Source organism: Protopterus annectens, chromosome 12.part0, assembly GCF_019279795.1.
Source record: "Protopterus annectens isolate FY-2018-M chromosome 12.part0, PAN1.0, whole genome shotgun sequence".
Classification (NCBI taxonomy): Eukaryota; Metazoa; Chordata; order Ceratodontiformes; family Protopteridae; genus Protopterus; species Protopterus annectens.
Window position 1 is genome coordinate 491,509,388 of NC_056746.1, and position 26,674 is coordinate 491,536,061.

Here is a 26,674-nt window from a genome sequence, read left to right on the forward strand (position 1 = left end):
TTTTAGTGCTTTGTAAAACTAGGTACAGAGGACCAAGTAGCAGCTTCTAGAATACTTCTAGAATTCAACCCTTTCGAAAAAGCCATAGAAGAAGCCAAGGTCCTTGTAGATTGGGCCTTGACCCTGCCTGGAATTAATTTATCATGGTGAGTATAACAAAAGGTGATAGCCTTAGTCAACTATTTGCAAATAGTTTGTTTTGGCACACATTGCCCCTTCTTACTTCACAAGAAATGAAGAATTGATCCAACGATCTAAAAGATTTAGCTCTGTTAAGATATGGGGTATCCTTTCTCCTTCCTTTAGGTTCAGGAAAGAAAACAGGGAGATGGATAGTTTGGCTTAAAGGAAACTCCGATACCACTTCAGGCATAAAAGAAAGATTAGTTCTCAAAGAAACCCTGGCCTTGTGGAAAATGAGGAAGGTTTGACTCACCATAAGAGTCTGCAACTTAGATGCCTTTCATGCAGATGTCATTGCAATCAGAAAAAGTGTTTTCCATGTTAAGAACCTCGAGTCAGCCAGATAAGCTGGCTCTCGGGAAGCAAGTGTTAGTTTCTCTAACACACAAAATTAAGATCCCAAGGAGAGGACACCGGTTTACATGGAGGTCTCTTATGCAAAACCCCTTTCAAAAGAACATTTTGACATGTGACTGCCTTGAAAGACCGGGATCCATAGGCAGACACACTGAAATAGCTGATAAATGAACCTTGATGAAGGAGTAAGAAACATCATAGTACAGTAATTCATGCAAATATTGTAAAACCAGAGAACAACTAGCTCTGAATTGGGGCTGATCATGTTGGCACCAACTAGAAACCTTTTTCCATTTGCTAATATATGATTTCCTAGTAGCAGGCTTTATTGCTTCCATTCATACGTGCTGCACGTCCTCAGAAAACAGGTACCTAAAAGGAATTTAAGACCCTATCATCTAGGCAGTCAACTAAAGATGATTGATGTCAGGATGTATCAAACACCCATGCTCTTGTGTGAGTAGATCCATTCTGTGAGGAGGCTTGTGGTAATTTCCCCCAACCATTTCCAAAAGAAGGGAGAACCACAGTTGCCTGGGCCAGAAGGGAGTCACCACAATGATTTTGGGGGAATTTATTCTGAATCTTCAGAAGTATCCTAGATATTAGTGGAATGGCTGGAAAGGGCGTTTATATCATGTTATCGAAAGATGAAAATAGTGAACGCTATTTCATCAAACCTAAAATATCTAAACCACATAATATTGAACATCCAGAACAGCATTTTTTTTCCTTGGGAAAACATTTGCTATTCCAAAACACATACACACAACACAAGCACACCTAAAAAACATCAATACACATACATACACTTATAATCCTACAACTAACCCTACACTAAACTATACAGACACTACTATCTATCCACTTACCTTAACCCAAACCCTAACGTCCGTCACTAATCGCACACTCACCTAACCCGCGCCGTAACCCTAACTCACTTAACCCACCCCTAACCCTAATTCACCTAACCCGTGCCCTAACCCTAATTCACTTAACCCACCCCTAACTCTAACTCACCTAACCCACGCCCTAATCCTAACAACCACATAATCGCACACTTACCTGAACCCGACCCGTAAATTTCCACCACAGCGCTGAAAACAGCGAAGCCACAAAACCGGCCAACTAAATGCTTTCCCTAGGAAAGAATTTGGTGTTCTGCAGCTTCGCTATTTTTAGCATTCACTCAAAATGGGTCGATATTAGAGCATTCAAAGTTTTAAAACTTTGATGTTCTGATAAAGACCCTGGAAAGGCATACAGGAACATTCCCATCCAAAGAAAAGAAAAGGCATTTGTCTTCCAGGTCTTGCATGGAGTCCTGGAACAGAATTTTGCCTGTTGATTGGTCAGAGAGGAGGTAAAGAGGTCTTCCTGAGAAACTCCCCACAGATGGATCAAATCTCAGAAGACTGCCAGATCTAGTTTCCTTTTATAAGGGTCTGCCCTGGTACTGCTCAGCCTGTCTGCCACACAGTTTTGCTCTTACTGAATATAAGGTGCCTGTAAAGTGAGACTAAACTCTGAAACTGTACCCCAAGCTAACATGGCTAGTCTGCAAAGGGGATACAACCTGGTTTTCCCTTGCTTGTTGATGTACCACATCAATGTGATATTGTCTGTAACCACTTTAAGAGATCCTGTGACCAAATATGGTTCAGAGAATTGAGTGCCTTGATCAGGGCAAGAATCTCCTTGATATTTATCTGCTTGCATCTGTCCTTGGTGTCTCACACTCCCTGCACTTTTATCTCTTCTCTGAAACAGCTCCCCAAATAAAATCTGAAGCATCTGTGGTGACTGACTGCTTTGGAGCAGGAAGGGACAACGGGAGACCTTGATTTAAGGATATATGTTGTCTCCACCAAGAGATTTCTTTCCTGACAAACCCCAGTACTGTGATCTGAAAAGATAAAGGGTGTTGATGCTGGGACCAAGTAGATCTCAGATACCACTGTATCTTTCTCATATAGAGTTTTGCTAGGGTAGCATGAGAATCATAGATGCCATGGGACCCACAATCCTAAGGTATTCCCTCACAGTGACCAAAGTCTGAGTGAAAACCAGTAGAAATAGATTTTGTTTTCCTGTGGAAGAAAAGCTTTTTGAAATGAGGTGCCTTGTTGACATCCCAGGAACACAATCCTGTATGAGGGATTTAAAAAAAGAATTTTGAATGTTCTGTTGGAATCACAGCTTGTGCAAGAAATCTATCACCCAAGAAAGAGATTCCTACATTTTGATAAAGATTTTGTGAAAGATATGCAAGTCGTCTAAATACAGAAAAGTGCAGATACCCTGTAGTCTGCAATGAGCTGTAACTGAATCTAGACACTTTATGGACACTCTTTGTAGATAGTCCAAATGGTGAGGCAGAAAACTGGTAATGTGATCCAGATGCACAAAACCTTAAGAAAGGTCTGATGTCTGGATGACTATGAATATGAATGTGATAATAAGCGTCTTTTAAGCCTGGCTTAACCAGGAAACCTGGAAAGGGAATAAAATGCAACAGGCTGTGAAGTGGCATCATTTTGAATTTGGTCACTGTCACAAACAGGTTTAGGGAAGAAAATTTCAAAACTAGTCTTGAAGCATTTTTTTTTCTTTGAAACTAGGAACATCCTTGAATAAACCCCCTTCCCCATCTGGTAAAAATAACTGGTTCTATTACTCCTTGGGACAGCATGTGATGAAGAACAGGTCGAAACAGAATAACCTGATGTATAGGATGAGGAATGACCTCCTGAAAAGGAGGAATTTCCTTCCACTGCCATCTGTAACCCTGGTGAATGATTTTCAGAACCCATTTGTCTGAAACAATCTGTTGCCAAAGAGAAGAATGGAGATTCAGGCTTTCTGGAAGAGAATAGGGGCCAGGGTGGGAGGACGTCACAAGGTCTCTTGAATAGTCATTCAGACTTAGAGATCCCGTGGTTTTGGGAAGTTTGAGACTCCTTTGTGGAACTTCCTTGCCACTTCTTAAATGTTTGTTTACCTGAATTCTGTTGAGACTGTTTATTCTGTTTTTTACTGAAATTTGATCAAGAGAATGAAAATCCCTTGGACAATTTGGAAATGGAAGGCTGAAACACCTTAGAGATTCCTTGGATCATCTTATCTCTTTCATCACATTTCTGATCACCTCTGCAGCAGAGGGGCCAAACACTAAATCTATATCCAGGGGAGAATTTAAAACCTCATTTTGCATATCATCTGGGTGGTTCTGAGAATGCAGCCAAGTAAACCTCCTTAAAACAGTACCAGTGGCCACAGCCTTGGAAGAAGTACACAGCTGTACACACACACTGCAAACAGTGAGTAGTGATCTGTGCAATAGAAGAAACTAAGTTATTTAAAGCAGACTTTTCTTCAGAAGAAAAAGAACTGTAGCTAAAATATTCCTTATACTTTCACAATATGTCAGAATAAACTTTAGCATATGGGCCTGACAATTTAAAATTCTGAAATTCAAAGCTGCAGAAGTATACACTTTTTTCCCATACCTATGAATAAGTTTCCCATCCTTATTAGAAAGTAGAGGTTTGGCATTAACTAAGTGCTTAGCAGCAGAGGGGTCATCTAAGGCTGATGGGCCAGGTTTGGGATTAATGTATAAACATTTAAAAGACTGAGGAACTTTATTCACCCTATCTGCCTTTTTAAGGACAGCTGGCTGACTGTCAGAAAAAGTGCAGACAGTAAGACACATCCTGTAAAGCAGACAGGACAGGAGGAATGGGTGTAGGTTCTGGAAAATCCTTCTGTAACAACACATAGTATGTTTCTGAGGGACCGAGAAACTTCAGTATTCTTCCACTGAAAACACTGGGACATTCTAGCAACAGTCTTAGGGAAAGAGAAACTCCCACAAGGGGAATCAGAAAGTGAGCTCTCCCCTTATTCTTAATCAGAAATTTGTGGACAAAACCCAGAATCCATCCCTGCTTCTTCCTGTTCAGACTCAGAATCTTAAATCTCTTCAGGAAAGGAGGCATCCCTCTTTCTTTTACTGGAAACTGCTCTACAAGAAGGATTAATAGCCTGAATTAAACCCTAACCATGCCCAGTAAACTGCTACTATTCAAAGAATTTTGTGGAAGAGTAGATAAGTGCTCGATTTTCTTTTTCTTTTTGACAGGAAAAATGGGGCCAACTGTGTTACTAATGGCAGCAGCAGTTTCCCCAGGGATGGGCTCAACGTTCTGACACAACAGGGAAACCTTCCCTGTTCTTTCTCCCAGGACCCAACAAGAGTGGCTCTCCCTTGCCCAGTGAGGGGACCCCAACAGCTGCAGAGGACATGGCTAACACAAGGTCCATAGTGGCTGTAGGTGCTACACCAGAGGGATCTGAGGTAAATGGTTAGTGGTCTGAGGCACAACAAATGGCCACAGCAGAGTCACCCACCTGCAGCTGAGGTAAAATTGCTAGCCACCTGTGGTGATGAAAGCTGTTTACTTAACTTTTTCTTTTTGTGGCTGGAAGAAGGATCGACCGTGGAACTGACAAACTGTTCTATAGGCAAGTCGAAAATGGTGCCTCTGTCATGCAGAAAACAAGCAACAAATGCCAGTAGAACTACTAGTCCACAAAAGTTACTTTTCTGACAGGAAAAACACAGCAAAAATTATTTTATCACTGTGGCAGCCCCACAATGGAAAAAATAAACACAATTTCTCTACAGAAAATATTTTATTAGTTAAACACTATGTTTAAACTAACAGAAATGAGTGCTCCATTTAAAATTGCAGTCTTTAGACAGTCTGTTAAAGCACAATATTCCTAGCTTTAAAATGACTTTCCTGAAGTGGAAAGTAATAAGACATTAGTAAGAAATCAGTAAAAAATTAAGAAAATGGAAGTTTTCCCCAAAGGGAACTTATTTGCCCAGCTGAAGAAAGCACAAGTTCACCATCAATCCTCACAAGCCTCAGAGGAGCTTAATGTTCCACAGCAAGAAAACACTTGCTTTGTGCCCAGACTTGTCTATTAGTCAGCTCAACTCAAGCTGCTTGACAGATGGGGCTCCATGGACTATGCCACAATGCTTTGAAAGCTGGCTGGCTGTTATATCCTTGACAGGATGTAAGCCATGTAGCTAAGGCTGCTGCAGCAGTGATAAATATTATGAAAATCTTCTCGAGAAGTAGGATCATTGACAACAGTTATTGAACATTCCAGAATTTCTTATTATACTGTACAAAATCCATTTTAAATCACATGTCTAATTTCATTAACATAACACATATTTTATGAGGTTTTAAACACTTCCAATGATGAAATAACCAGATGGTAATCCATTGTGAATTCAGGGCAAACTTTATTTATTAAAAATATAGCCCCCTTCTTTTTAACTTGCATATGCTGCGGTAGCGTTGTCACCTCACAGTATGACGTTGTCCTGTTCGATTCTCAGCTAGAGCGTCTTCTGTGTGGAGACATGCGTGAATGGGCGTACCTTCGTTGAAGGTTGTGCGTCAGAGCTGGCAACTCAGCACGTAAAAATCTACTGCCAATCTTTAGCAGACCGGAGTTCCGCTGTGACGACCCCTAATTGGGAAAAGCCGAAAGACACAAACAAACAAATCTTTTTGGCAAACCTTGCTTTTTACTGATTATAATGCATGTTGAGAGAAAGTTCTTTGACGAAAGGTGTTTGAACATGGAACGTTCATTTCCATTTCTGTAGACAGCAAGTGTAAGTAACACATTAGTAGGCCGATGGAAACAAAGCACAGCTTATGTTTATCTAATTTGTTTTCATGTTTTACAGTTCCTTTCAGCTGTAGAATATCTTAAATAAGTAAAAATGATCACAGTATTTAAGCAGTGAATACAGAAACAAGATATGCAATGGAAACAGTATTAATTCTCATTTGGTGAAAGGATTTTCCTTTCACAACATGACTTATAGAAACAAAACATTTTAATGGTATTAGTCACATTTGGAGTGAAATCTAGCTGTCATATATATATATATATATATATATATATATATATATATATATATATATATATATATATATATATATATATATATATATATATACTCCTAAGTGCATGATGTCCACTGCAGTATAAATTTTATCATTACCTGCGATAGTGTTTCTCTTCTTGATGCAGTGCACTGCATTTTATTTTTCACATTATTATTATCTTGGTAGTGATTATTATTATACTAAGTGTTTAAGGCTGATAAATATTGCTGGAGGCCATTTGCATCTACTTGTCATCAATGAGCTTGACCCATCCATTTAAAACACCATCCAGTTTGCGCTCAGTGAGGTGTAGAGAAGCCTCCAGTTTGACAAAGACAGCTAAGTTTGAATTAATAGACTAGCTTTACTGCTCCTTCAGCAAGTCTAAAACAGGCTGTTGCTTTTTTTATGAATATGTTAAAGGCTTCTGGACAGTCGTGGTTAGGTAGGATGATGGAGAATGTATATGGGTGAATGAGTCCGTGGTGAGATTAATTGACTGTGAGGGTGCTTATTTGTTACTGTATGGATGTGTGTGCATGCATGTGTGTGTATACAGGGAGCTGCCCTTGCCAACGTGATGCATGGATCACCAGGGAAAACACTACCACAATCCACTCTAACAGCACTAGTGTTAGAAAAGTACTATTCGAAGACATAATAATGAGCTGATAGTGAGGTATTTTTCATTGCGGTCTTAGCTGTCTCTGAATCACATTTTCTCACCATTATGTTAATTGACTTACTTGTTAAGAGCAACTTATGCAAGTAGTGGGGGGAGTTCAGAATCCTAGCTTGTGTCTCTTTCTTGATCTTCAGTCCAAAAAAAACCATACTGCTTATATTGTCCTGTATTATCTTACAGCACTTGACTAATCAATACAATTTCTATTCCTGTCTTTCTCTTCATGTTTCAAGTTTATTTACTTGGATGTTGTTTAGCAAAATGCCTGTTTTCAAAATGTCAAAAGAAAAATAAAACACATCAATACAGATAAAACAAATCTCAAATATCAGTTATAACAACAGCCTCTGATATGATTTCTATATAATAATTTCATGCAACTTTTAAATACATACAGATTAAGCTGAATTTGGTATCAGCTTAAACAAGGATTTGAAAATTCAGCATCTTTAGCACCATATTTGTTATGTAAACATTACTGTGGTATTTCCTTTATTTTAGCCTAGAAGGAAATTACCTGTCCTTATTCTTACCCTTTTCACTAGTAGTAGACTTCTCACCATTGTCTGTTTCCATCTCTTCATGATCAACAGTGTCTGTGCTATGAGTAGATCCTTCTGCTGCCATTATTTTTGAGTTCTGATTTCTTTCTTCCTTGCTCTCTTTCTTAGATATTTTTAGTCATGGAGTAGTAAACGCCCCAGTGGTACAGCAGTAGCATTGTCACCTCACAGCAAGAGGTTCTCCAGCTTGATTCTCGGCTGGAGTGCCTTCAGTGCGGAGTCTGCATGTCCTCCCTGTGTTTGTGTGGGTTTTCCTCCGGGTGCTCCAGTTTCCTCCCACATTTCAAAGACGTGTTGGGAACATTTCTTCCCAGGCCTCTGCTAAAAATTGGCTTTCGTCCAAGTCAGACTTTCCCAGTAACAAATGTTAAATAAAAACCCTTGCTATGTAAAATATCATTCTCCTCCTTTTCAGTGTTTGGACAGTCAGGCCAAAACTGTCCCTGCTGCTTGCATATAGTGCACACCAGTTTATATTGCCCTCTTTAATGACCTGTCCCCCTCTGCACAGAATAGGTTTGCAATTTTTTAACAACATATTTCAGTTGTCTACATATAAGACATTCTATGCTGTCCTCTGTATCTTAATAAACATTTACAATGTTTAATTTCAATCTTCAAGACATGCCCATTGTTAATTGGCAATGTGCAATTCAGTATATACATGCCATCCCTAGCCTGCATGCCATAGATTTCTTTCATTTCTTAAATTTATGAAGCTGTTTTGAATTATTTTCATTTCCTTTTATACCTTCCTCAAAAATATCCATTGCCTAATGACATTCTTTTTAATGAATAATAGTCAAGAAAGGTCTAATGCAAAGTGAGATTCCATTTTTCTTTTAAGTTCATATTACTGTAGATCTATCATGCTTTTACATTTCACAAACAGTATATGTAAGGTCTTCTTTGCCTACATGCAACATTGTTCTAATATTTTGTGCTGAAATGTTCAATGATTTCAGAATGTGTTACAAAACAATAGATGGAATACATAGTAGTTACAACTCACTGTAACCTTTTTGAATTCAAAGAAAGTTGTAACACAATGCTTTTTGCACAAAGATGTGCAGTATCATTTCAAACTTTCTGTGCAACCGTGTTATATGCTAATGAAATATATAATAATTAGCCATGTGCTGTCGTCGTCCCCCAAAACCTCCTCCAGGGAGGCATGTGTGCACCAAGTAGTTCATAGAATCACATGGCTATGTAGATTAGCAGGAACATTCCTTCTACATCACAGTAGTGAACATGATCAAAAGGTCGTGTGCAGCCACTGTGGAAGAGATTAGTACTGGGAAGTTTATTGGTAAGGTAGGGTTAGGAGATGTATACATGCATGTATGTGAGGGGCTGCATGTGTGAGTGCATGCACATGTGTATTTCTACCTGTCAGATAGCAGTGGGTGGGGTAGAAGGGTTAAGGAAAGTGTGTGTTTGGATGAATAGTTTTGTGTACGAGTGAATGTCATTGGAATTTGTGTGTGTGTGTGTGTGTGTGTGTGTGTGTGTGTGTGTGTGTGTGATTGGACTGTCATACTGTCACACACCCCTAGACTACTGAGCAGGGCCTGCAGCATTGGATGGGAGGAACCACTGGATACCAGGGATTACTCTAAAGACTTGTGCCGTAATGCAACTTAATACAGTATAGGGATCAAGGAGTAGGGAGACCACTAGACTCCAGGGATACTACACATGTGCATGAATGGCACTTAGAACATGGATCAAAGAACCAGTAAGCACCAGGGACCCAAGGATATCATCAGAAATGTGGGATTGTAGCCTTCAGTAATGACCTAAGGCCAGAAAAGAAAACATTCAGACAATTAAGGAACAGGTATGGGGACTGTGGTGTGTGTGTGTGTGTGTGTGTGTGTGTGTGTGTGTGTGTGTGTGTGTGTGTGTGTGTGTGTGTGTGTGTGTGTGTGTGTGTGTGTGTGTGTGTGTGTGTGTGTGTGTGTGTGTGTGTGTGTGTGTGTGTGTGTGTGTGTGTGTGATTGGACAGGGGTGGCTGTCATACTGTCAAACACCCCTAGACTACTGAGCAGAGCCTGCAGCATTGGATGTGGGATTGCAACCTTCAGTAATGACCTAAGGCCAGAAAAGGAAACATTCAGACAATTCAGGAACAGGTATGGGGACTGTGGTGTGTGTGTGTGTGTGTGTGTGTGTGTGTGTGTGTGTGTGTGTGTGTGTGTGTGCATGTGCACGTGTGTGTGTGTGTGTGTCTGTGTGTGTGTGTGTGTGTGTGTGTGTGTGTGTGTGTGTGTGTGTGTGTGTGTGTGTGTGTGTGTGTGTGCGTGCGTGTGTGTGCACGTGCATGTGTGTGCGTCTGTGTGTGTGTGTGTGTGTGTGTGTGTGTGTGTGTGTGTGTGTGTGTTTGTGTGGAATAGTGACTGAGGAAGGGGAATGCCTGTGCCATCATGATGTGGCCATCACAGTTAAGTACTGTGGGAAGTGCTGATCTGCATTTCTCAGTAGTTAACTGCAATTTGTAAACATGCTAATTAGACAATAATGAGGTCCATCCACATTGAAGCTAACATTTCTCTGACTTGCAAACTTCACCTGGGAATGTGTCTGTCAAATGTCTTAGTCTTACATTTATGTGTAATTCTGTTATTACTTCTCATCACCCCACTGAATCAGATCATTGTTATTATTACAATACTTTTCTTTTGCTTCTTTGCTTCAGAGTGTATTACACTCTCAGGTTCACTATGCTCAATCACATGCCATTCCAATTGATTCACTTTTATTCAAACCTAAAAGTCTAAATCCCTCAGGAAATCACATATGCAAAGCAGCAACTTTCCAAAGATCTCAAAACACACAGAAACATTATTTCAGGGGAGCAGATCCTCCTGCACCCCCAGATGTGGAGGTAAATTGGTTCAGTCTATAAATATATAACTACTTAAAGATCAGACAGACTGAGAAAAGAGGAAGAAAGTGGAAAACAAAACAAAACCTCTCCTTCTTCCTCTCTCTTGATTCTTGCAAACCAGAAATACAGTAGTCAATGTGTAATGTAATGGTTTGTAGCCTTACTGATGTTCTTCATGTTTCACTGTTGCAGTCATCACATTTGGGTTATCCCTGCCAGGGAAGCCCTCGGGCGGCCCGAATGCCAGAGGCATAGTATTTTTGTGTCGGTTGCTGTCACTTCAGGAGTGATGTCAGGTCATCAGTAGTATAAAGCAAGGCAGCTGACGCCATTACATCAGTCTTTCTTGCTGAGGAGCCCGAAGCAGAAGCAGTTTGCATGAGTGCCGGTCGGCTGCTACCTGAGTTCATCTTCTGAATTGAAGTTGAAGTCTTCTAAAGCTATGTACCCCATTGGGGATCCTTTTTTCTTGCTCTAACCGATTTCAGAAAAAGTTAACAATTGTCTCGTTTGTGGAAAGCAAATATCACACCGAGACTTCCATTCTTACTGCGTCACTTGCTTAGGCCCAGACCATGACATCCCTCGCTTTTGTGCTTTGTTTAACACCAGAACTATACGTCATCAAGCCCTCTTTGTAGCTAGATACTTTCGCTTACAGTCCTCAAATTCCAATATGGCTTCAGTAAACCATCCAACAGCAGATCTTCTGAAAAAAGGTAAGGATAAAGACAGAGACAGACTGCACAGGTCCAAGCCTACCGACGACGCTTCCATTAAGCTAGTTGACAGTTCTCCGGTCCTCAGTGAGGTGCTTTTGCAGCCCCTGATGCCTGCTTCTGTGGATTCGTAAGCCGCTACCAAGACCCTTTCAGAGTCCGGTATGCCTCACAACTCTTTGACTAAGGATCCTGCGGTTGTCTCTACCTTGGATGGGTCTGGAGCCACTGAGCAGGCACTGGCTTCCAAGGAAGTAATTTGCACTACCGATTCTTGACACAAACTGATGACTTCTTTTGCGTCTACTGTTCTTTTGAAAACTACCAACTTTCTAAGGCCTGGGGTTCGAACCACACCTAAGAAATTGATGACCCTATCTCAGGCACCTGCTTCCTTGCCTCAGTCTCAAATGCTTAAAATGGCAGAAGACCTTATCATGCTGATCAGGGGAAGCCAAGCTACCCCTTTCAAAAGGAAAAGAGATCTCTCCCCAGTAGTTTTATCTGAACAGGAGTCTGATGACTCTGATGCATTTGAATATGAAGACATGCAACCCCTCTCTGCTTATGAGGATTCTGATGCAGATGAATCCATTCCTTCAGCCTTTCCACCCAAGGATTTTTCCTTTGGGGAAACACTTCATACCTTAAGGGGGCATTTCCAATGGGAATGTCAGGACTACCCTCAGTCTAAAAAGAGACTCAGAGCATTCTTAGATCTTCCACAGCACAGACCACTGGCCATTCCCCCAGTCCTGGATGCTGTGGACAGTGTTTTTCTGGAATGCAGTTTGACTCCTGACACCCACCCAACAGCTCCCAGAAAACTTGACAGCTATTACAGAGTCCCTGACTCACACAAATTTCTTTTAAAAAATCTTACTGCTGACCCAGAGGTAATTTCTCAAGGGCCTAAAGGAATTAAAGTGACCTCTACTAAGAATCCCACCCCTTCAGATAGGGATTCCAGAGCACTAGATAGATGGGGTAAAAAAGTATACACCTCTGCTACTCTTGCTATCAGAGCACTAAATTGTCAGTTCCATATGCTAAACTTTCAGCAACATACCATGGAACTCCTCAAACAAAAAGTGTCTTCCTTTCCTGCTTGTGTAGAATCTAGAGTTACAAGAGCTAATGCATTCTGCAAGTCAAGTAACTAAGCACACCTTACACTGTGGTTTTGATGCCCTAGAAGCTTCTTGCAGGTCAGCAGTCACCGGTTCTGTCTTTAGAAGGCATGCTTGGCTTAAGGAACATCCCTTGCCAGACCATGTCAAATCTAAATTATTGGATGCACCCTTGCACAAAGACAACTTATTTGGCACCAAGGCAGAGGAGGTCTTAAAAAAAGATGGAAGAAAAAGCTAAATCTATGCAGATGGTTAAGGATTTTCTACAGGTCCAGCCACCCAGGTTCAGCAGACATTGCCCCTCCAAGAACTGGTCCTTTCCTGCCTCCACCAGGTCAGTTCAACCCAGACCCTGGGGAAGCAGACCCCCCAGACAACAGCCACAGGGAATGCAGGGATCAAAGCAGTGGAGTTCCTCCACTTCCAAACCAGGGAGTTCTAAACCACCCCCTCATGGTAAGAACTCACAATGACTCTTCTCACCCACCCCCTCCCTCTGCCCACCTGCACTTGCCCTTAAGAGGAAGACTCTTCTTCCACACAAGCACCTGGGCCACCATTACCAATGACTGCTTGGTCCTCAACATAGTGTCCCAGGGATACAAATTTTCTTTCCACACTCTTCCAACCCCAAAAGGGGTCCCAGATCTACCACCAAACCAGTGAGCAGAGGCAAAAAAGCAAATCCTTTCCCTGCTCTCTATGAGGGCAATAGAGCATGTTCCTGCAGAACAGATTGGCCAAGGTTTCTACTCCAGACTATTTCTGGTACCCAGAAAAGAGGGCACCTGGTGCCCCATCCTTGATCTATCAATTCTAAACACCTTCCTGGTGATACCAAAATTCAAAATGTTTGTCCTCCAGCAACTCCTACCCATGCTCTCCAAGAACATTTGGCTAGACACCCTAGACCTAATAGAAGCCTACCTCCACATTCCCATCAGGGAAATCATGCAGGAAATATCTATATTTCAGGGCAGAATCTTTGCGCTTCCCTTTGGCTTATCTACTGCTACCAGAGTTTTCACAAAATGTCTGGCTCCCACCATTGCCTTTTGCAGACAAAGGAATATCCAAATTTACCCATACTTAGACGACTGCCTAATTCAGGCAGACAGTCAGGAAAAGCTGCTCAAGCACCTGGATTTTGTAAAGTCCCTACTGACCTCTCAAGGGTACACTATCAACGAAAAGAAATCCAAACTAGTACCCACCCAAAGGATTATATTCCTGGGAGCAAGCCTTGACACAGCATCGCTGATGGCATTCCTTACACCAGAAAACCAAACTTACCTGACAGCCTACTTCTCTCAACTAGCCACCAGGCCCCAGTTATCAGTAAGGAAAATCCTGCAAGCTATGGGGTTCATGGCATCTTGCTTTCTACTCATTCCATATGCCAGACTGCATATGAGGAAAATACAATGGTACCTAAAAAGCCTTTGGTGTCAACACTCTCAAGACCTGGACACTCTTATACCAATGATACCTTGCCTAAGGAAAGACTTTCTTTGGTGGCAGAAGCATGCTCCCACAATAAGGGACTACCCTTCTCACCCCCCCCCCCACTGCCCAGACCCTCACCACAGATGTATCAGACTATGCCTGTGGTGCTCACCTGGATGGCAGGTGCATACAGGGCCAATGATGCATATCCATCTGCACATCAACCAAAAAGAGATTTTAGCTGTCCAGCATGCATTGACAGCTTTCAGGCCCCTTCTCTCCCCATGGACTCTCCTGATCAAGACAGACAACACCACTGTGATGTGGTATATCAACAAGCAGGGAGGGACTCACTCCTACCCTCTATGCAGGCTGGCCATGAAGCTTTGGCGCACAGCCTCTGCCATGCAACTCTACCTGTTAGCACAATTCCTGCCAGGCTCTCTAAACTCTCTGGCAGACCACTTAAGAAAAAATCTTCTGGACCCACATGAGTGGCAGCTAGACCAAAGAACCTCCCCCTAAGAACTCAGAAATGGGGAACCCCGAAGGTCGTCCTCTTTGCCTCCCACACCAACCATCAGCTCAGCAAGTTCTGCACCAGGGAGCATCACTGCATGTCTTGGAAAGTGGATGCCCTATCCTTCCCATGGTTCAATCTCTCAGTCTATGCAGTTCTCCCACTACATTTCATCACCAGGGTACTGCTCAAAATAAGGGAGGAAAAACCAAGGACAATTCTGATTGCACCAGACTGGCCTTGCCAGCACTGGTACCCACTGCTGTGCAGCCTGTCCACACTGCCACCATGGCATCTCCCCCAGACCCCAACCCTCCTGACCCAGAGGGAATGAGATTTTATGCATCCCCAATTGCAGACCCTCAATTTGGCAGCCTGGCTAATTCCCTGACCTCTGATCCATCTGCCAACCTCAGTAAACAAGTTCTAGATGTTATACGTGAGGCCAGTCACCCTAGCACTAGATAGTCTTATGCTGACAAATGGAAAAGGTTCTGCACCTGGATTCAGGCTAAGGGATCTGATATGGCACAGCCCACCCTACCTCTCCTCCTGGATTACCTAGCTGACCTGCTCCACAGTGGTCTCTCCTTTTCGTCTATTAAAATTCATCCCTCTGCTATCTCTGCTCATTTCCACACTGAGCACCCCCTTTACTCACGCCCTCTATAAAACAGTTCCTAAGAGGGGCTAGCAACTTGAGGCCACCCAGAAGAGCACCTACCCCAGCTTGGGACCTAAACTTTGTGTTGGAAAAGCTCACCCTAAAATTTCTCTCCTGGAAGACAGCTTTTCTTTTGGCTATCACTTCAGCCAGATGGGTCTCCGAGCTACAAGCACTCATGGCTGACAGGGTCTCCCTCAGGACTAATCCATCCTTCATGCCCAAGGTAGTGGCCAGTGTGGCTCTCAGTCAATCCATTCATTTGCCCACCTTTTTCCCTAACCCACAAAACAAGGGGGGAAGGATCCTGCATTCCCTAGATGTGCACAGACAGCTCAGATTCTATCTAGACAAGATTAAGTCATTCAGAAAGACTGATCAATTACTGATCAGCTTTGCAGCATTGGCAGAGGGCAATGTCATCTCCAAACAAACCATAGCACACTGCATCCATTTCTGTTACAAGCAGCACAGAAAACCTCCCCTAAAGAGGTCAGGACTCATTCCACCAGAGCAGCATCCACCTTTGTAGCTTTCCTCAGAGGAGTCCCACCAGGGATATCCTGGAGGCTACCATCTGGACATCTGTTCACACTTTCACCAAGCATTACTACCTGCCTATCTTCTCCAAATCCAGGGCAGGCTTTGCCACTGCAGTCTAACAGGACATCCTAGCCAGTCCCTAGTCTCCTTTACTGCCTCCACCCTTTCCCTCAGCTTTGATAATCAACCCAAATGTGACTACTGCAACAGTGAAACATGAAGAGCATAGTACAGTTGTGTACACTTAGCATAAATATAGATGTTAGAGTGTATTCACTGTTACAGTCCTTGTTTCCCTCCCTCTAGCCCCCTCTTCTCTCTCTCTCTCTCTCCCCTTACAAGGAACATTTTGGTATTTACTCTCTACTGGTGGGGTTCTTCCACCATATCCTGGCTCCCACTTGGGGGCTCCTGACAGGGCAAGAAAAACTGATGTAATGACGTCGTCTGCCTTACTTTATACTACTGATGACATGACGTCAGTCCTGAAGTGACAGCAATCGACCCAGAAATACTACACCTCTGGTATACGGGCCAGCCGGGGGCTACCCTGGCAGGGATAAACCAAATGTGATGACTGCAACAGTGAATACACTCGAACATCTACATTTATGGTAAGTGTACTTAACTGTACTTTTTGATGTTCCAAGATCCACTACAGCAGGATGCATAAGTTTCTCTGTACTCTCAGATAATATTTCCTTATTTCTCATGGTTATGGCTTCTGCATTTGCCCTTCTCTTGTCTGCTTCCTGATTTGGATGTGGGAGTGCTCAGATAATATCATGTGATTCGTCAGAATGCCCACTCTTAGCATGTGACATTGTTAAAACTCCTTTTCTTTCCTCCATACATTCCATCATCTTGATGTAGCTGCTTGGGAATCTTCAGCCTTATCCATAGTTAGCACTTCATGAATGGGAACTCCATCTTCAGTGTTACCAACTACAATAACTTTGGTATTGTTATATCCTGGGAAATAAGGAGACCACACGGTTCTGGAGTTGTAAGGCCTTTCTTTATTAAGAGCCTCCAGGTGCGCACCCATGCTACATGTTCACAACTTCTCCATAGCCATACATATACCGGAAACAACAAGTTACCAGAGAATACAGAACCAACACTACATGTTGCTAATTCCCCATAGCGCCCCTACAGTACAATAACAACATTACTTGCCCGATACTACATTCCTCCCCTCTTAAGCGCTGAATACGCTTCCTTACATAAGAAAAAACAAGGGAGCAAGCCAAAACCTTAATTTCTAAATACCCGGCTAGTATTAAACGGTTACCCTACAATCGAGTTAGGTTGCTCTTTTAAGCTAGACATGCAATTGTAACACTGATAATCCTTCAAGTAACTAGGTTTAACCAGTGTCCGCTTAGAACGGTGCAATGGTACCACCCTAGGTGACTCCGGTGTCACAGTTACCACCTCTGGTACCGGTGTGTCCATCCCTGGAAAAGTTGGGTCCTCGGGAACCTCTCCTTCCGAGTCCCGGCGGTCTCCCTTGGGCCCCAAGATCGGAGATCCTCCTGCCGCTGCGAGCCCTTCTCCCGAAACTAACGGTATTTCCGGGGCTTGCAGTTCCATGGAGTCCTTCTCCTGCGCGCTCCGCAGCATCTGGTCCACATGTCTCCTCACCACTAAACCTCCATTCAACCTCACCTGGTACGACAGGGGACCCGTGCTCTTGACAATGAACCCTGGAATCCATTTAGGTCCATAACTGAAGTTTCGCGTCATCACTGCATCTCCCTCCAGGAAACTTCTCTCTCTCCGTCATCGATCATGATGTTCTTTTTGCCTCCACTGTATCCTCTCTACCTTAGCTCGGATGTTTGGATGCACCAGATCCAATGTTGATCTTAATCTCCGTCCTTGCAACATTTCGGCAGGGGACAATCCCGTGGTAGACTGGGGTGTAATGCGGTAGTTGAATAACACCCTTGATACTTTGGCTGCCATACTTCCGTCTCCGGCCTTTTTCATCATCGCTTTAAAGGTCTGGACAGCCCTTTCAGCACAGCCATTTGAAGCCGCATGGTATGGTGCTGATGTGACGTGTACAATGCCATTTTTTTCCAGGAAACCCTTGAACTCTTCACTCATGAAACATGAAGCATTATCTGATACAATAGTCTCTGGTAATCCTTGGCTACTGAAACTCTTCCTCAGGCATTCAATGGTAGTGGTGGAAGTGGGTGTTTTGACTGGGTAGGCATCCATCCATTTTGAATGAGCATCCATTATTATCAGAAACATTGCCCCCATAAAAGGCCCTGCATAGTCTATATGAAGTCTCTGCCAAGGTCTACTCGGCCACTCCCATGGGTGTAGTGGTGCCGCCACAGGTAAGTTGCGATGTTGCTGACAGGTTTTACACTCTTTCACAGCGACTTCAATGTCGTGGTCCAGCTTTGGCCACCAGAAATAACTTCGTACTAAGGCCTTCATTCGGGTGATGCCCACATGACCCTGGTGCAGCTGTTGTAAAGTGCACGTCTTCCTGGGGGTGGAATTATCACTCGTGCCCCCCACAACACGCATCCATCTTGCACACTCAGCTCTGTTTTCCTCACCTCATAAGGCCGGAAAACTGGATCAGGTTGTTGTGTTGTCCAGCCTTGCTGGACCCACTGAAACACTCGAGCCAACACCGGGTCTTTTCGTGTCCATTCGCTCAGTTCCTTCGCTGACACCAACGTGATGTCCTCCATCATCAACACTCGGTCCTCCATTTCCTCTCGCTGGAGAGGCCCCGGTAGCGGTAGACGGCTCAGCGCGTCCGCATTGCTATGGTGTTTCCCGGGCTTATAAACAATCTCATATTCATAAGCTCTCAATGTTACAGCCCATCTCTGAATGTGGGGCGAAACCATCTGAGGCACAGCCTTCATCTCGTTGAACAGTGACAACAAAGGCTTATGATTGGTGCACACAGTAAACTTCCTGCCATAGAGGTATTTGTGGAACCTCTTAATTCCAAACATTACTGCCAAACCCTCTTTGTCTAGCTGGGAATAGTTTGACTCCGCTGGTGTTAAGGTTCGTGACATGAACCCAATGGGTCTTTCTTGTCCATCTGGCATACGGTGTGCCAGCACGGCCCCTAACCCATAAGGTGAGGCATCACATGACAAAATTAAGTCCTTGTGACTATCGTAGTGCACCAAAACCTCTGAGGACTGCATTAGTTCCTTGGACTGCTCAAACGCTTTGTCTTGTTCCTCCTGCCACGCCCACAGGGTCTCCTTCCTTAATAGTTTATGTAAAGGAGCTAACAGCGTTGACAGATTTGGTAGGAACCTGTTATAATAGTTGAGTAAGCCTAAATAGGCCTTCAGCTCTGTAACATTTGTGGGTGCAGGTGCCTCTTGGATGGCTTTTACCTTGTCTGGCAGGGGTGTAGGCCCGATGCATCCACCTTGTAACCCAGGAACTCTGCTTCCTTTGCCATGAAAGCACATTTACTCCTCTTCACCCGTAAACCAGCCTCTCGCAGTCACCTTAGCACCTCATTCAGAGTCTCCAGATGCTCGCAATTGTTCCTACCCGTCAACAGGATGTCGTCCAGATACACAGCCACCTTCGGAATTCCTGCCACCAGTCCCTCCATTATTCTCTGGAAAATAGCTGGACTAGAGGAAACACCAAAGGGTAACCGATTGACTTGGAACAGCCCTTTGTGTGTGTTAAGGGTGACATATGCCTTTGACCCTTCTTCCAGAACTACTTGTTGATATGCATGACTGAGGTCCAGTTTACTAAACTTTTCACCTCCCGACAGCTTTTCAAATACATCCTCCACCCTGGGTAATGGATACTGCTCCAGTTTCGAAACTTGGTTCACTGTTAGCTTGTAGTCACCACATATGCGTACCGTATTATCTGGCTTTAATACTGGAACAATTGGTGCCGCCCATTCCGAAAACTTCACTGGTTCAATTATACCTTGTTTGGTGAGTCGCTCCAACTCAGTCTCCACTTTCTTCTTCATTGCGTATGGTACGGGTCGGGGTTTGTAAAATCTTGGCGTTGCGTTTTCTTTAACGTGTATCTTTGCTGGTGGACCCCTCCAGGTCCCCAGTTCCTCTTTGAACACTTCTTCGTTGTTCTCCAGCACCTCTTGCAAGGCCAGCCCCTGCTGTTCTACTTTATGGAGCCGTAGACAACCCATTTCCAGCTCCTTTAGCCACGCCCGGCCTAACAGGTTTGGTCCGTTACCTGCTACCACCATGACTGGCAACTGTTTGACTTTATCTTTGTGTTTTACAGTTACTTTGGCCATCCCCAGTGTGGGAACGGTTTCACCTGTATATGTTTTCAAAGTCACTGAACAGTCCCGCAGCTCCTGAGCTTCTTTTAGCCATAACTTTCCATACTCAGCCTTGGACAGAACTGTCACACTACATCCCGTATCCACTTCAAACTGCACCATTTTACCATTTAAGTCCAACTGAGTTGTGATGGGATCGACTCTTTCCCACCTTGCCTCTTTCATGCTAAACATAGTAAACACTTCCTCTTCTTCCCTGGTGTGTTGATTTGTACCTTCACGCATGTGGTGTGCATACTGCCGTTTTATTTTCCGGTTTCCCTTTCTGTCCATCATACTGCTCTTTTCCTCCCCCTTTCTCGGCTGGTCCCTAGAGGGCATTGATCGGCACATTTTCTTCACATGGCCCTTTTTCCCGCAAGCATGACATTTTTCATTTAAGAAACGACAGTTCCTTGACAGATGTTCCCCGCCACACCTGTAACAGGCATACTGACCAGACTTCCCTTGTGATTTATGCTCCACGACCACTTTATGCACTGGCAGTGGGGTAGCACCCCTGCTCCCCACCCCTTCGATGGTTCTTGGTTGTAAATCACGAATGTCTTTATTCGCCGTCTCGATGGCCTGTGCCAACTTCAAGGCCTTTTCAAACGACAACTCAGGCTCCGCTAACAATCTGCGTTGTATGCGGTCATCTGCAATGCCACATACGAGCCTATCTCGTAGCATTTCTGTCAGTCTCTCCCCATAATTACAGTGTTGCACCAGTTCCCTCAGCACTGCGACATACTCCGTTACCATTTCATTGGCCATTCTAGTCCTTGAATTTAACTTGAATCTTTGGACTATTGCACTCGGCTTCGGGTTATAATGTGACTGAAGCAAGCTCGTCAACTCCGTGAACGATTTATCCCCCGGTTTATCAGGACTCAATAAGTTCCTCATCAGACTGTACGTCTTGCTGCCCACCGAGCTCAGCAATATGGCTCGCTTCCGGCCCGCATCCATTATCTGGTTTGCTTCAAAAAAATGTTCCAACACTTCACAATACTCCTCCCAGGTCTGGGTCTGACAGTCGTATACAACCAGCGACCCCAACATGGAACCAGACATAACTCCGGCAGGCCCAGTCTCTTCGTCGTCCGACATCAACTGCACCCCGCCGTTTTCACTCGCAGCGGACTCGGAGGCATCCCATCCTCGTCGCCAGTATGTTATATCCTGGGAAATAAGGAGACCACACGGTTCTGGAGTTGTAAGGCCTTTCTTTATTAAGAGCCTCCAGGTGCGCACCCATGCTACATGTTCACAACTTCTCCATAGCCATACATACACCGGAAACAACAAGTTACCAGAGAATACAGAACCAACACTACATGTTGCTAATTCCCCATAGCGCCCCTACAGTACAATAACAACATTACTTGCCCGATACTACAGGTATTCACCTTGGTACATCCTGCACTGTCACTTTGTCAGACCATTAATGCATTCCACATCCATTGTATTAATTGAACACAGCTCCTTTTCTTGTTATCTGACTCTGGAACCATCTAACAGAAAAACAATTATCAGACATGCTTGCCCTTAATCAGTGCTATTACCTCTGCTCTCTGGCTCCAACAGAACCAGTAAAGAGTTAAAAAAATAAAATAAATAAACAGTGTGTCTTGGCCAAGGGTGGCCATAGTGGTGCAGCAGTTAGCATTGCCACTGCACAACAAGAGGTTCTCTGGTTCAATCCTCGGCTGGTGTGCCTTCTGTGCGGAGTATGCATGTCCTCCCTGTGGTCATGTGGGTTTCCTCTGGGTGCTCCAGTTCCCTTCCACATCCCAAAGACATGCTGTAGGTGGATTGGACACTCTAAATTGGCCCTAGGCGTGAGTTCTGCTTGTGTGTGCCTTCAGTGGAAGGTTGGGTGCCAGGCTGGCAACTCAACACTGTAAAACTCCACTGCCAATCATGAGCGGACAGGTGATCCGCTGTGGTGACCCCTAACTGGGAAAAGCCGAAAGAAGAAGTGTGTATTGGCTAAATTTCTCCCATCTGTTTAGCTAGTTGGTTAGTTATCCTTACGCCATCCCCACAAATAGGCCACAGGCCCTGTGAGAGTAAAATTGTCACAAAAAGAAAGAAAGGTAGATAGATACCATAAGTCATTTTGTTTTCCTCAGGTTATGTAATCTTGGAGGCACTATATTTATTGATTGTGGGTGAAAGATAAAGGGGCACAGCCCTCTACAGCACTCTGCAAGAAAGTAAATTTAAAGATTTTTGCCTCTTCATGTAAACTACAGTGGCAAAATTGTGATAAGGGTCAGCAAACTGGATGCATGAAATTTTTGTCAGTAGATCAAATCAGACACTTCAAAATATTCCTTTGAGGGGATGTCTATGACAACATGTTGTAAAGGAAATAATATCCTGCATAGGGTTTTCTGACAAAGAAATTTGACCCTGTCAAGAAACTATTATAAATCTGTTGCTTTTCCCTTAAGTCTAAACTTTGTATTAGTAGTTAGATTCTCAAGGTTACCTTTCAAATAAGATGTGAATCTTAAAATATAGTTCAAATATACATTTGCAGTACGCTGACAGCAAAATAAATGAGGATTACAATGCATAAAAAGATTATATCAGTTTTAATGGGAATCCATATTTCTTTATGTATGTTTATGTCTAAGATTTAACAGTGTGATTATGTGTGTGTGTGTGTGTGTGTGTGTGTGTGTGTGTGTGTGTGTGTGTGTGTGTGTGTGTGTGTGTGTGTGTGTGTGTGTGTGTGTGATTGGTGCAATGGGATATGCAGCTGCTATTTAATGAACTTAACTTGATGTTTAGTTTGAGACAATAAGTACTTGCATTAGAATTTTTCTGCCTCTCATCTGCTGACTTCTTTGGAGAAGACACAGAATCTGACACATTATGGCTGACTGGATAATGACTGTTGCCAGCATGAGCTGCAGAGATTTACACTGTTACAAGCCTGTGTGACAACTTTTTGGCAGCAGCAAAGTGACAGGCCTACACAACTCCTGCTGGCTAAGTTGTTCAGGTACTGGTATAACTTATGTAATGAGGTTAGATGCCAGGGTGACCCAACAGAAACAGTTAAACATAATATTGGGAAAAATACTTGTAAATCAAGTTATGTAAACAGTGGTAGCATAAAATACGTTGATGCCATATCGTTATATATCATATTATTATGATACTGTGAGTTATCTGAGGAACTAAGCTGTGTAACAACATGTATACTCTGAAAGTTAGAAGGAATTATTTCATACTAAAATGAGTTATCTTGTAAGAAAAATTGTTTTGTAATTTGAGTTAACAGAATTTTCTTCTGCTCACAGCCATACTTGAAGCATATCTCTCAATTTTTTATCATGTAAATGTAGTACTGTTCCTTAAAGTTAAGGACAGCATAACAAACTTTTCAGTGAACAGCACAGGAAATGTGTAATTTGACTGCATAAGATTTTTAATTTATTTTCTGCAGTACTTTAAGGGGATGTTGTGTACCAACATAGTTATATGAAATGTGAAAAGTTATTATTCTGGTTAACAAGACCATTTCCTAAGGACTAGAACAATGATTTGAACTTCATAAAATCATGGTCAAGTTGATAGTTATGTTTCTGGGATTGGTCTCTGTAAATAAACTGGAGGAGCACCCCAGCTTCTGCATTAATCAGCCTGTCCATAATCTGCACTGAGTAACTTCTATTCATCTTTAGGCCCCCGGCTGCCCAGAATTCAGCATTCTGTCCTATATGGGAGGCTTCCATGGAAGAACAATGGGTAAGAACCAGTTTCACTAAATTCATTTCAGTGCCATTTTGTTCCCATCTTCCTTTGATTCTCACAGTGCATGTTAAAGTAGTCTGTATGTGAATGTTTGCTGTTCAGATCTAAGACTGGTTACTGGGTTCAGGCTGTAGGTGGCAAGACATTTCCCTGCAGTACATTTGGTTGGGGGTATATGGCTGAAGTGACATTCAGCTGCAGAAACAAATGATTGTTGCAAATTCCCTGTGGGCAAGGAGAAGTATGAACCATCATGCTCACAACTTCAATAAATGAGTGCATGTGGGAAGAGGACGTAATAAGTGTTACGCTAGGTATACAGTGCATGCTTAATAAGTACAACTGTGCTGCAGTGTAAAGGAAATCCTGCATGCTGCTGTAGTCACACTTATGCTCTATTATATGTTTTAGACAATATTCCCTAGACACTGTAAAAGGGGTAATGGTCCACACACATCATTAATAAAGGCACTTTCTATTGTGCACTGCATTTTTACTGCCACTGACATGCCCACTGGACAGATTGCTGCTGATGCCTGCCATACTGTCTGCTGTCTCTTGATACCTTGGGGCCGTGGATATTATTTTCCCCTGTGCACTTGGATGGTTTCACAAGCACTGTCAGAAGTACTAGCAGACAACTGAAAATATTATTAAATGGTTTAAAGTAACGAAGATGATCACAGAGAAGCAACATACAGTATTTTGTTCTTGATTTTGAAAATTACATTGCCTTCAGAAAGTATGCTTTTTTGCATGGGTAGATGAATAACTGCATTGAACCATGCAAAGGCCAGAATCAGTGGTCTGACATGGTAAACAGGTTTACCATACTTGAAAAATGTTCCCAGGGAAGCTACATGCATCATTTTGCTTCTGATTTAAGGAAAAAATAAATTGCATTGCTTTCACGAATGTGTGTTTGTGCAGTTGAGTTAATACAACCTCCAGATTCTTTACTTTATGCAGTTGAGTAAATGCCACACAGGATAGTGAAGATGTTCTTCAGTGCTCCCAATCTTTCTTCAGGACTGCTGCAACTTTTTCCACTTTAGGCTATCTCTGAATTTTCTGTCACACTGGAATAGCACTCTATTATTGTTAAAAGATTAATTGAAAACAGCTGTGGCATGCCCTTTTAGCTGTTCAGAAACAGATTGTTGATTTTTGCTTTCACTTTATCATGGTAAGATGTGTCCTCCCCATTACTGTTGATAAAATATCTTGTACATAAACTTATTAATAGTTAAGAATTAATGCTTTCCTATTGCAAATCATACTGATCTTTAATTCATTTGCATACAAACCAATCACACCAACTCTCTGATGGAAGAACATGTGCGCAAAACAGCACAAAAATTTGCTAAACTGGTTTGGGGTTTGTCATTGTCATTCTTAGTTTGGCTGGGATCTAGTCAAGGTCTGCTTGTTGCAGTTGTATTTCCTAGTTTCCCTTAATTAACTTTTTTGACTACTGACCATTACATTTTTATTTAACCGTTGTCAAGTGTTTGTTGCCAGATTTAGGTTTCACCTTTTGCCTGGATCACATTTTAAAGACACTGCGTAAAAAAGTAACATTACCTTGGAATTTACTTGGAAGGATTCATAGTCTCTGTAGTTGAATGTTATTGTTGCTGTTGGTTGAATATCCAGTAACTGTATTGTTACAAACTTTTCATGGGTCTGTCATCCGTTGCTATATTTATCGCATCATTCACTGTTATAAGCTTGTCACATTTGATTTGACCATGCAACTGAAGTTTTAAGATGTTATATTTTACAATATGTAGCCATTGTATATCAAATTAAATTAAATCTTACTGGACTTTTTTATTTGTAACTTTGAGCTTAAGTTAACATCAATTATTGCATATTAGTATTATGACTCTGGCCCAGATTCAATAAAGCCTACACTAAGTGTACATGATGTATTTAGGAACATCCCTACCACATAGTTTGTGCTTTCTAGTCACTCAAAAATATTGCACTAAATGCCTGTCAGTATTTAAAGCTCCAAGAAAATCAGTAGGAAAACTAAAATTAGGAGGAAAAAGGTGTGAGTTATGGATCTACTTCTAAATCCCAACACCTCGAATATCAGCATTTAAAATCCGGAGACAAAAATCATGAAACTGCGGAAACCCAAATGTCAGATTTTTACTAGGGTAAGTAAACACTTGGTGAAATGGAAATGAAACTCACACCAAGTTAAGTAAAACCCACCTAGGTGGGGGACTATGCCCCCCCACCCCCCAATGTGAGGATCTGTGCCATCCACACCCCTCCTAACTATATATACCAACTCTGGGATCACACTACAGTGGCAAAAAGGGCAAGTGTTTATTTACCCTAGTAGAAATCCAAGATTGGCATTTGCGTGGTTTCATGATTTTCATCTCTGGATTTTAAACATCGATCTTGTAAGCACTGTGATTTAGAACTAGACCCACGAGTTATGCCTGTGTTGTTTGTTCTCTTAGAATGGTGTACATAATGTAGGCGTTATTGAATTTTATTTATTTATTTTATTTATTTTATATTTGTTAACCGGGAGAGTCCGACTGGATACATGTCCATTTTCAGCGGAGGCCCGGGGAGAAAAGCTCCAGGTACATAACAGACATATGAACGTTGTTAATGCAAAAAAGGAAGATAGTTGACTTCTAAATACAATATAAAGATACATCACATCTTGGGAAAAAAATAACAGCAGCATATAAAAAAACATAGGTCAGTTACAAAGGCGAGGTGCCTTGTTAAAAAGCGGTTACGGATAGTGAGGTAAGAGAAGGGTAAATGATAGTGGTTAATCAGGTTTGGAACAGGGACATTGCCAGAGAGTATTGAGATGGGGTTTAAGCTTTTTTTTTGAATTGCAGGAGTGAA

The 26,674-nt window shown here is 42.6% G+C and overlaps 1 protein-coding gene across 3 annotated transcripts in view; it reads left to right on the forward strand.

Moving 5' to 3' along the window:
• The window catches only part of ABAT (4-aminobutyrate aminotransferase), a 1,409,217-nt gene that overhangs the window by 1,155,018 nt on the left and 227,525 nt on the right, over positions 1–26,674 (forward strand). For all 3 annotated transcript variants that reach the window (XM_044089599.1, XM_044089601.1, XM_044089600.1), the window contains one exon: positions 23,716–23,779. In XM_044089599.1, coding sequence (XP_043945534.1) covers positions 23,716–23,779 — 64 coding nt within the window. The remainder of the gene's footprint in view (positions 1–23,715; positions 23,780–26,674) is intronic.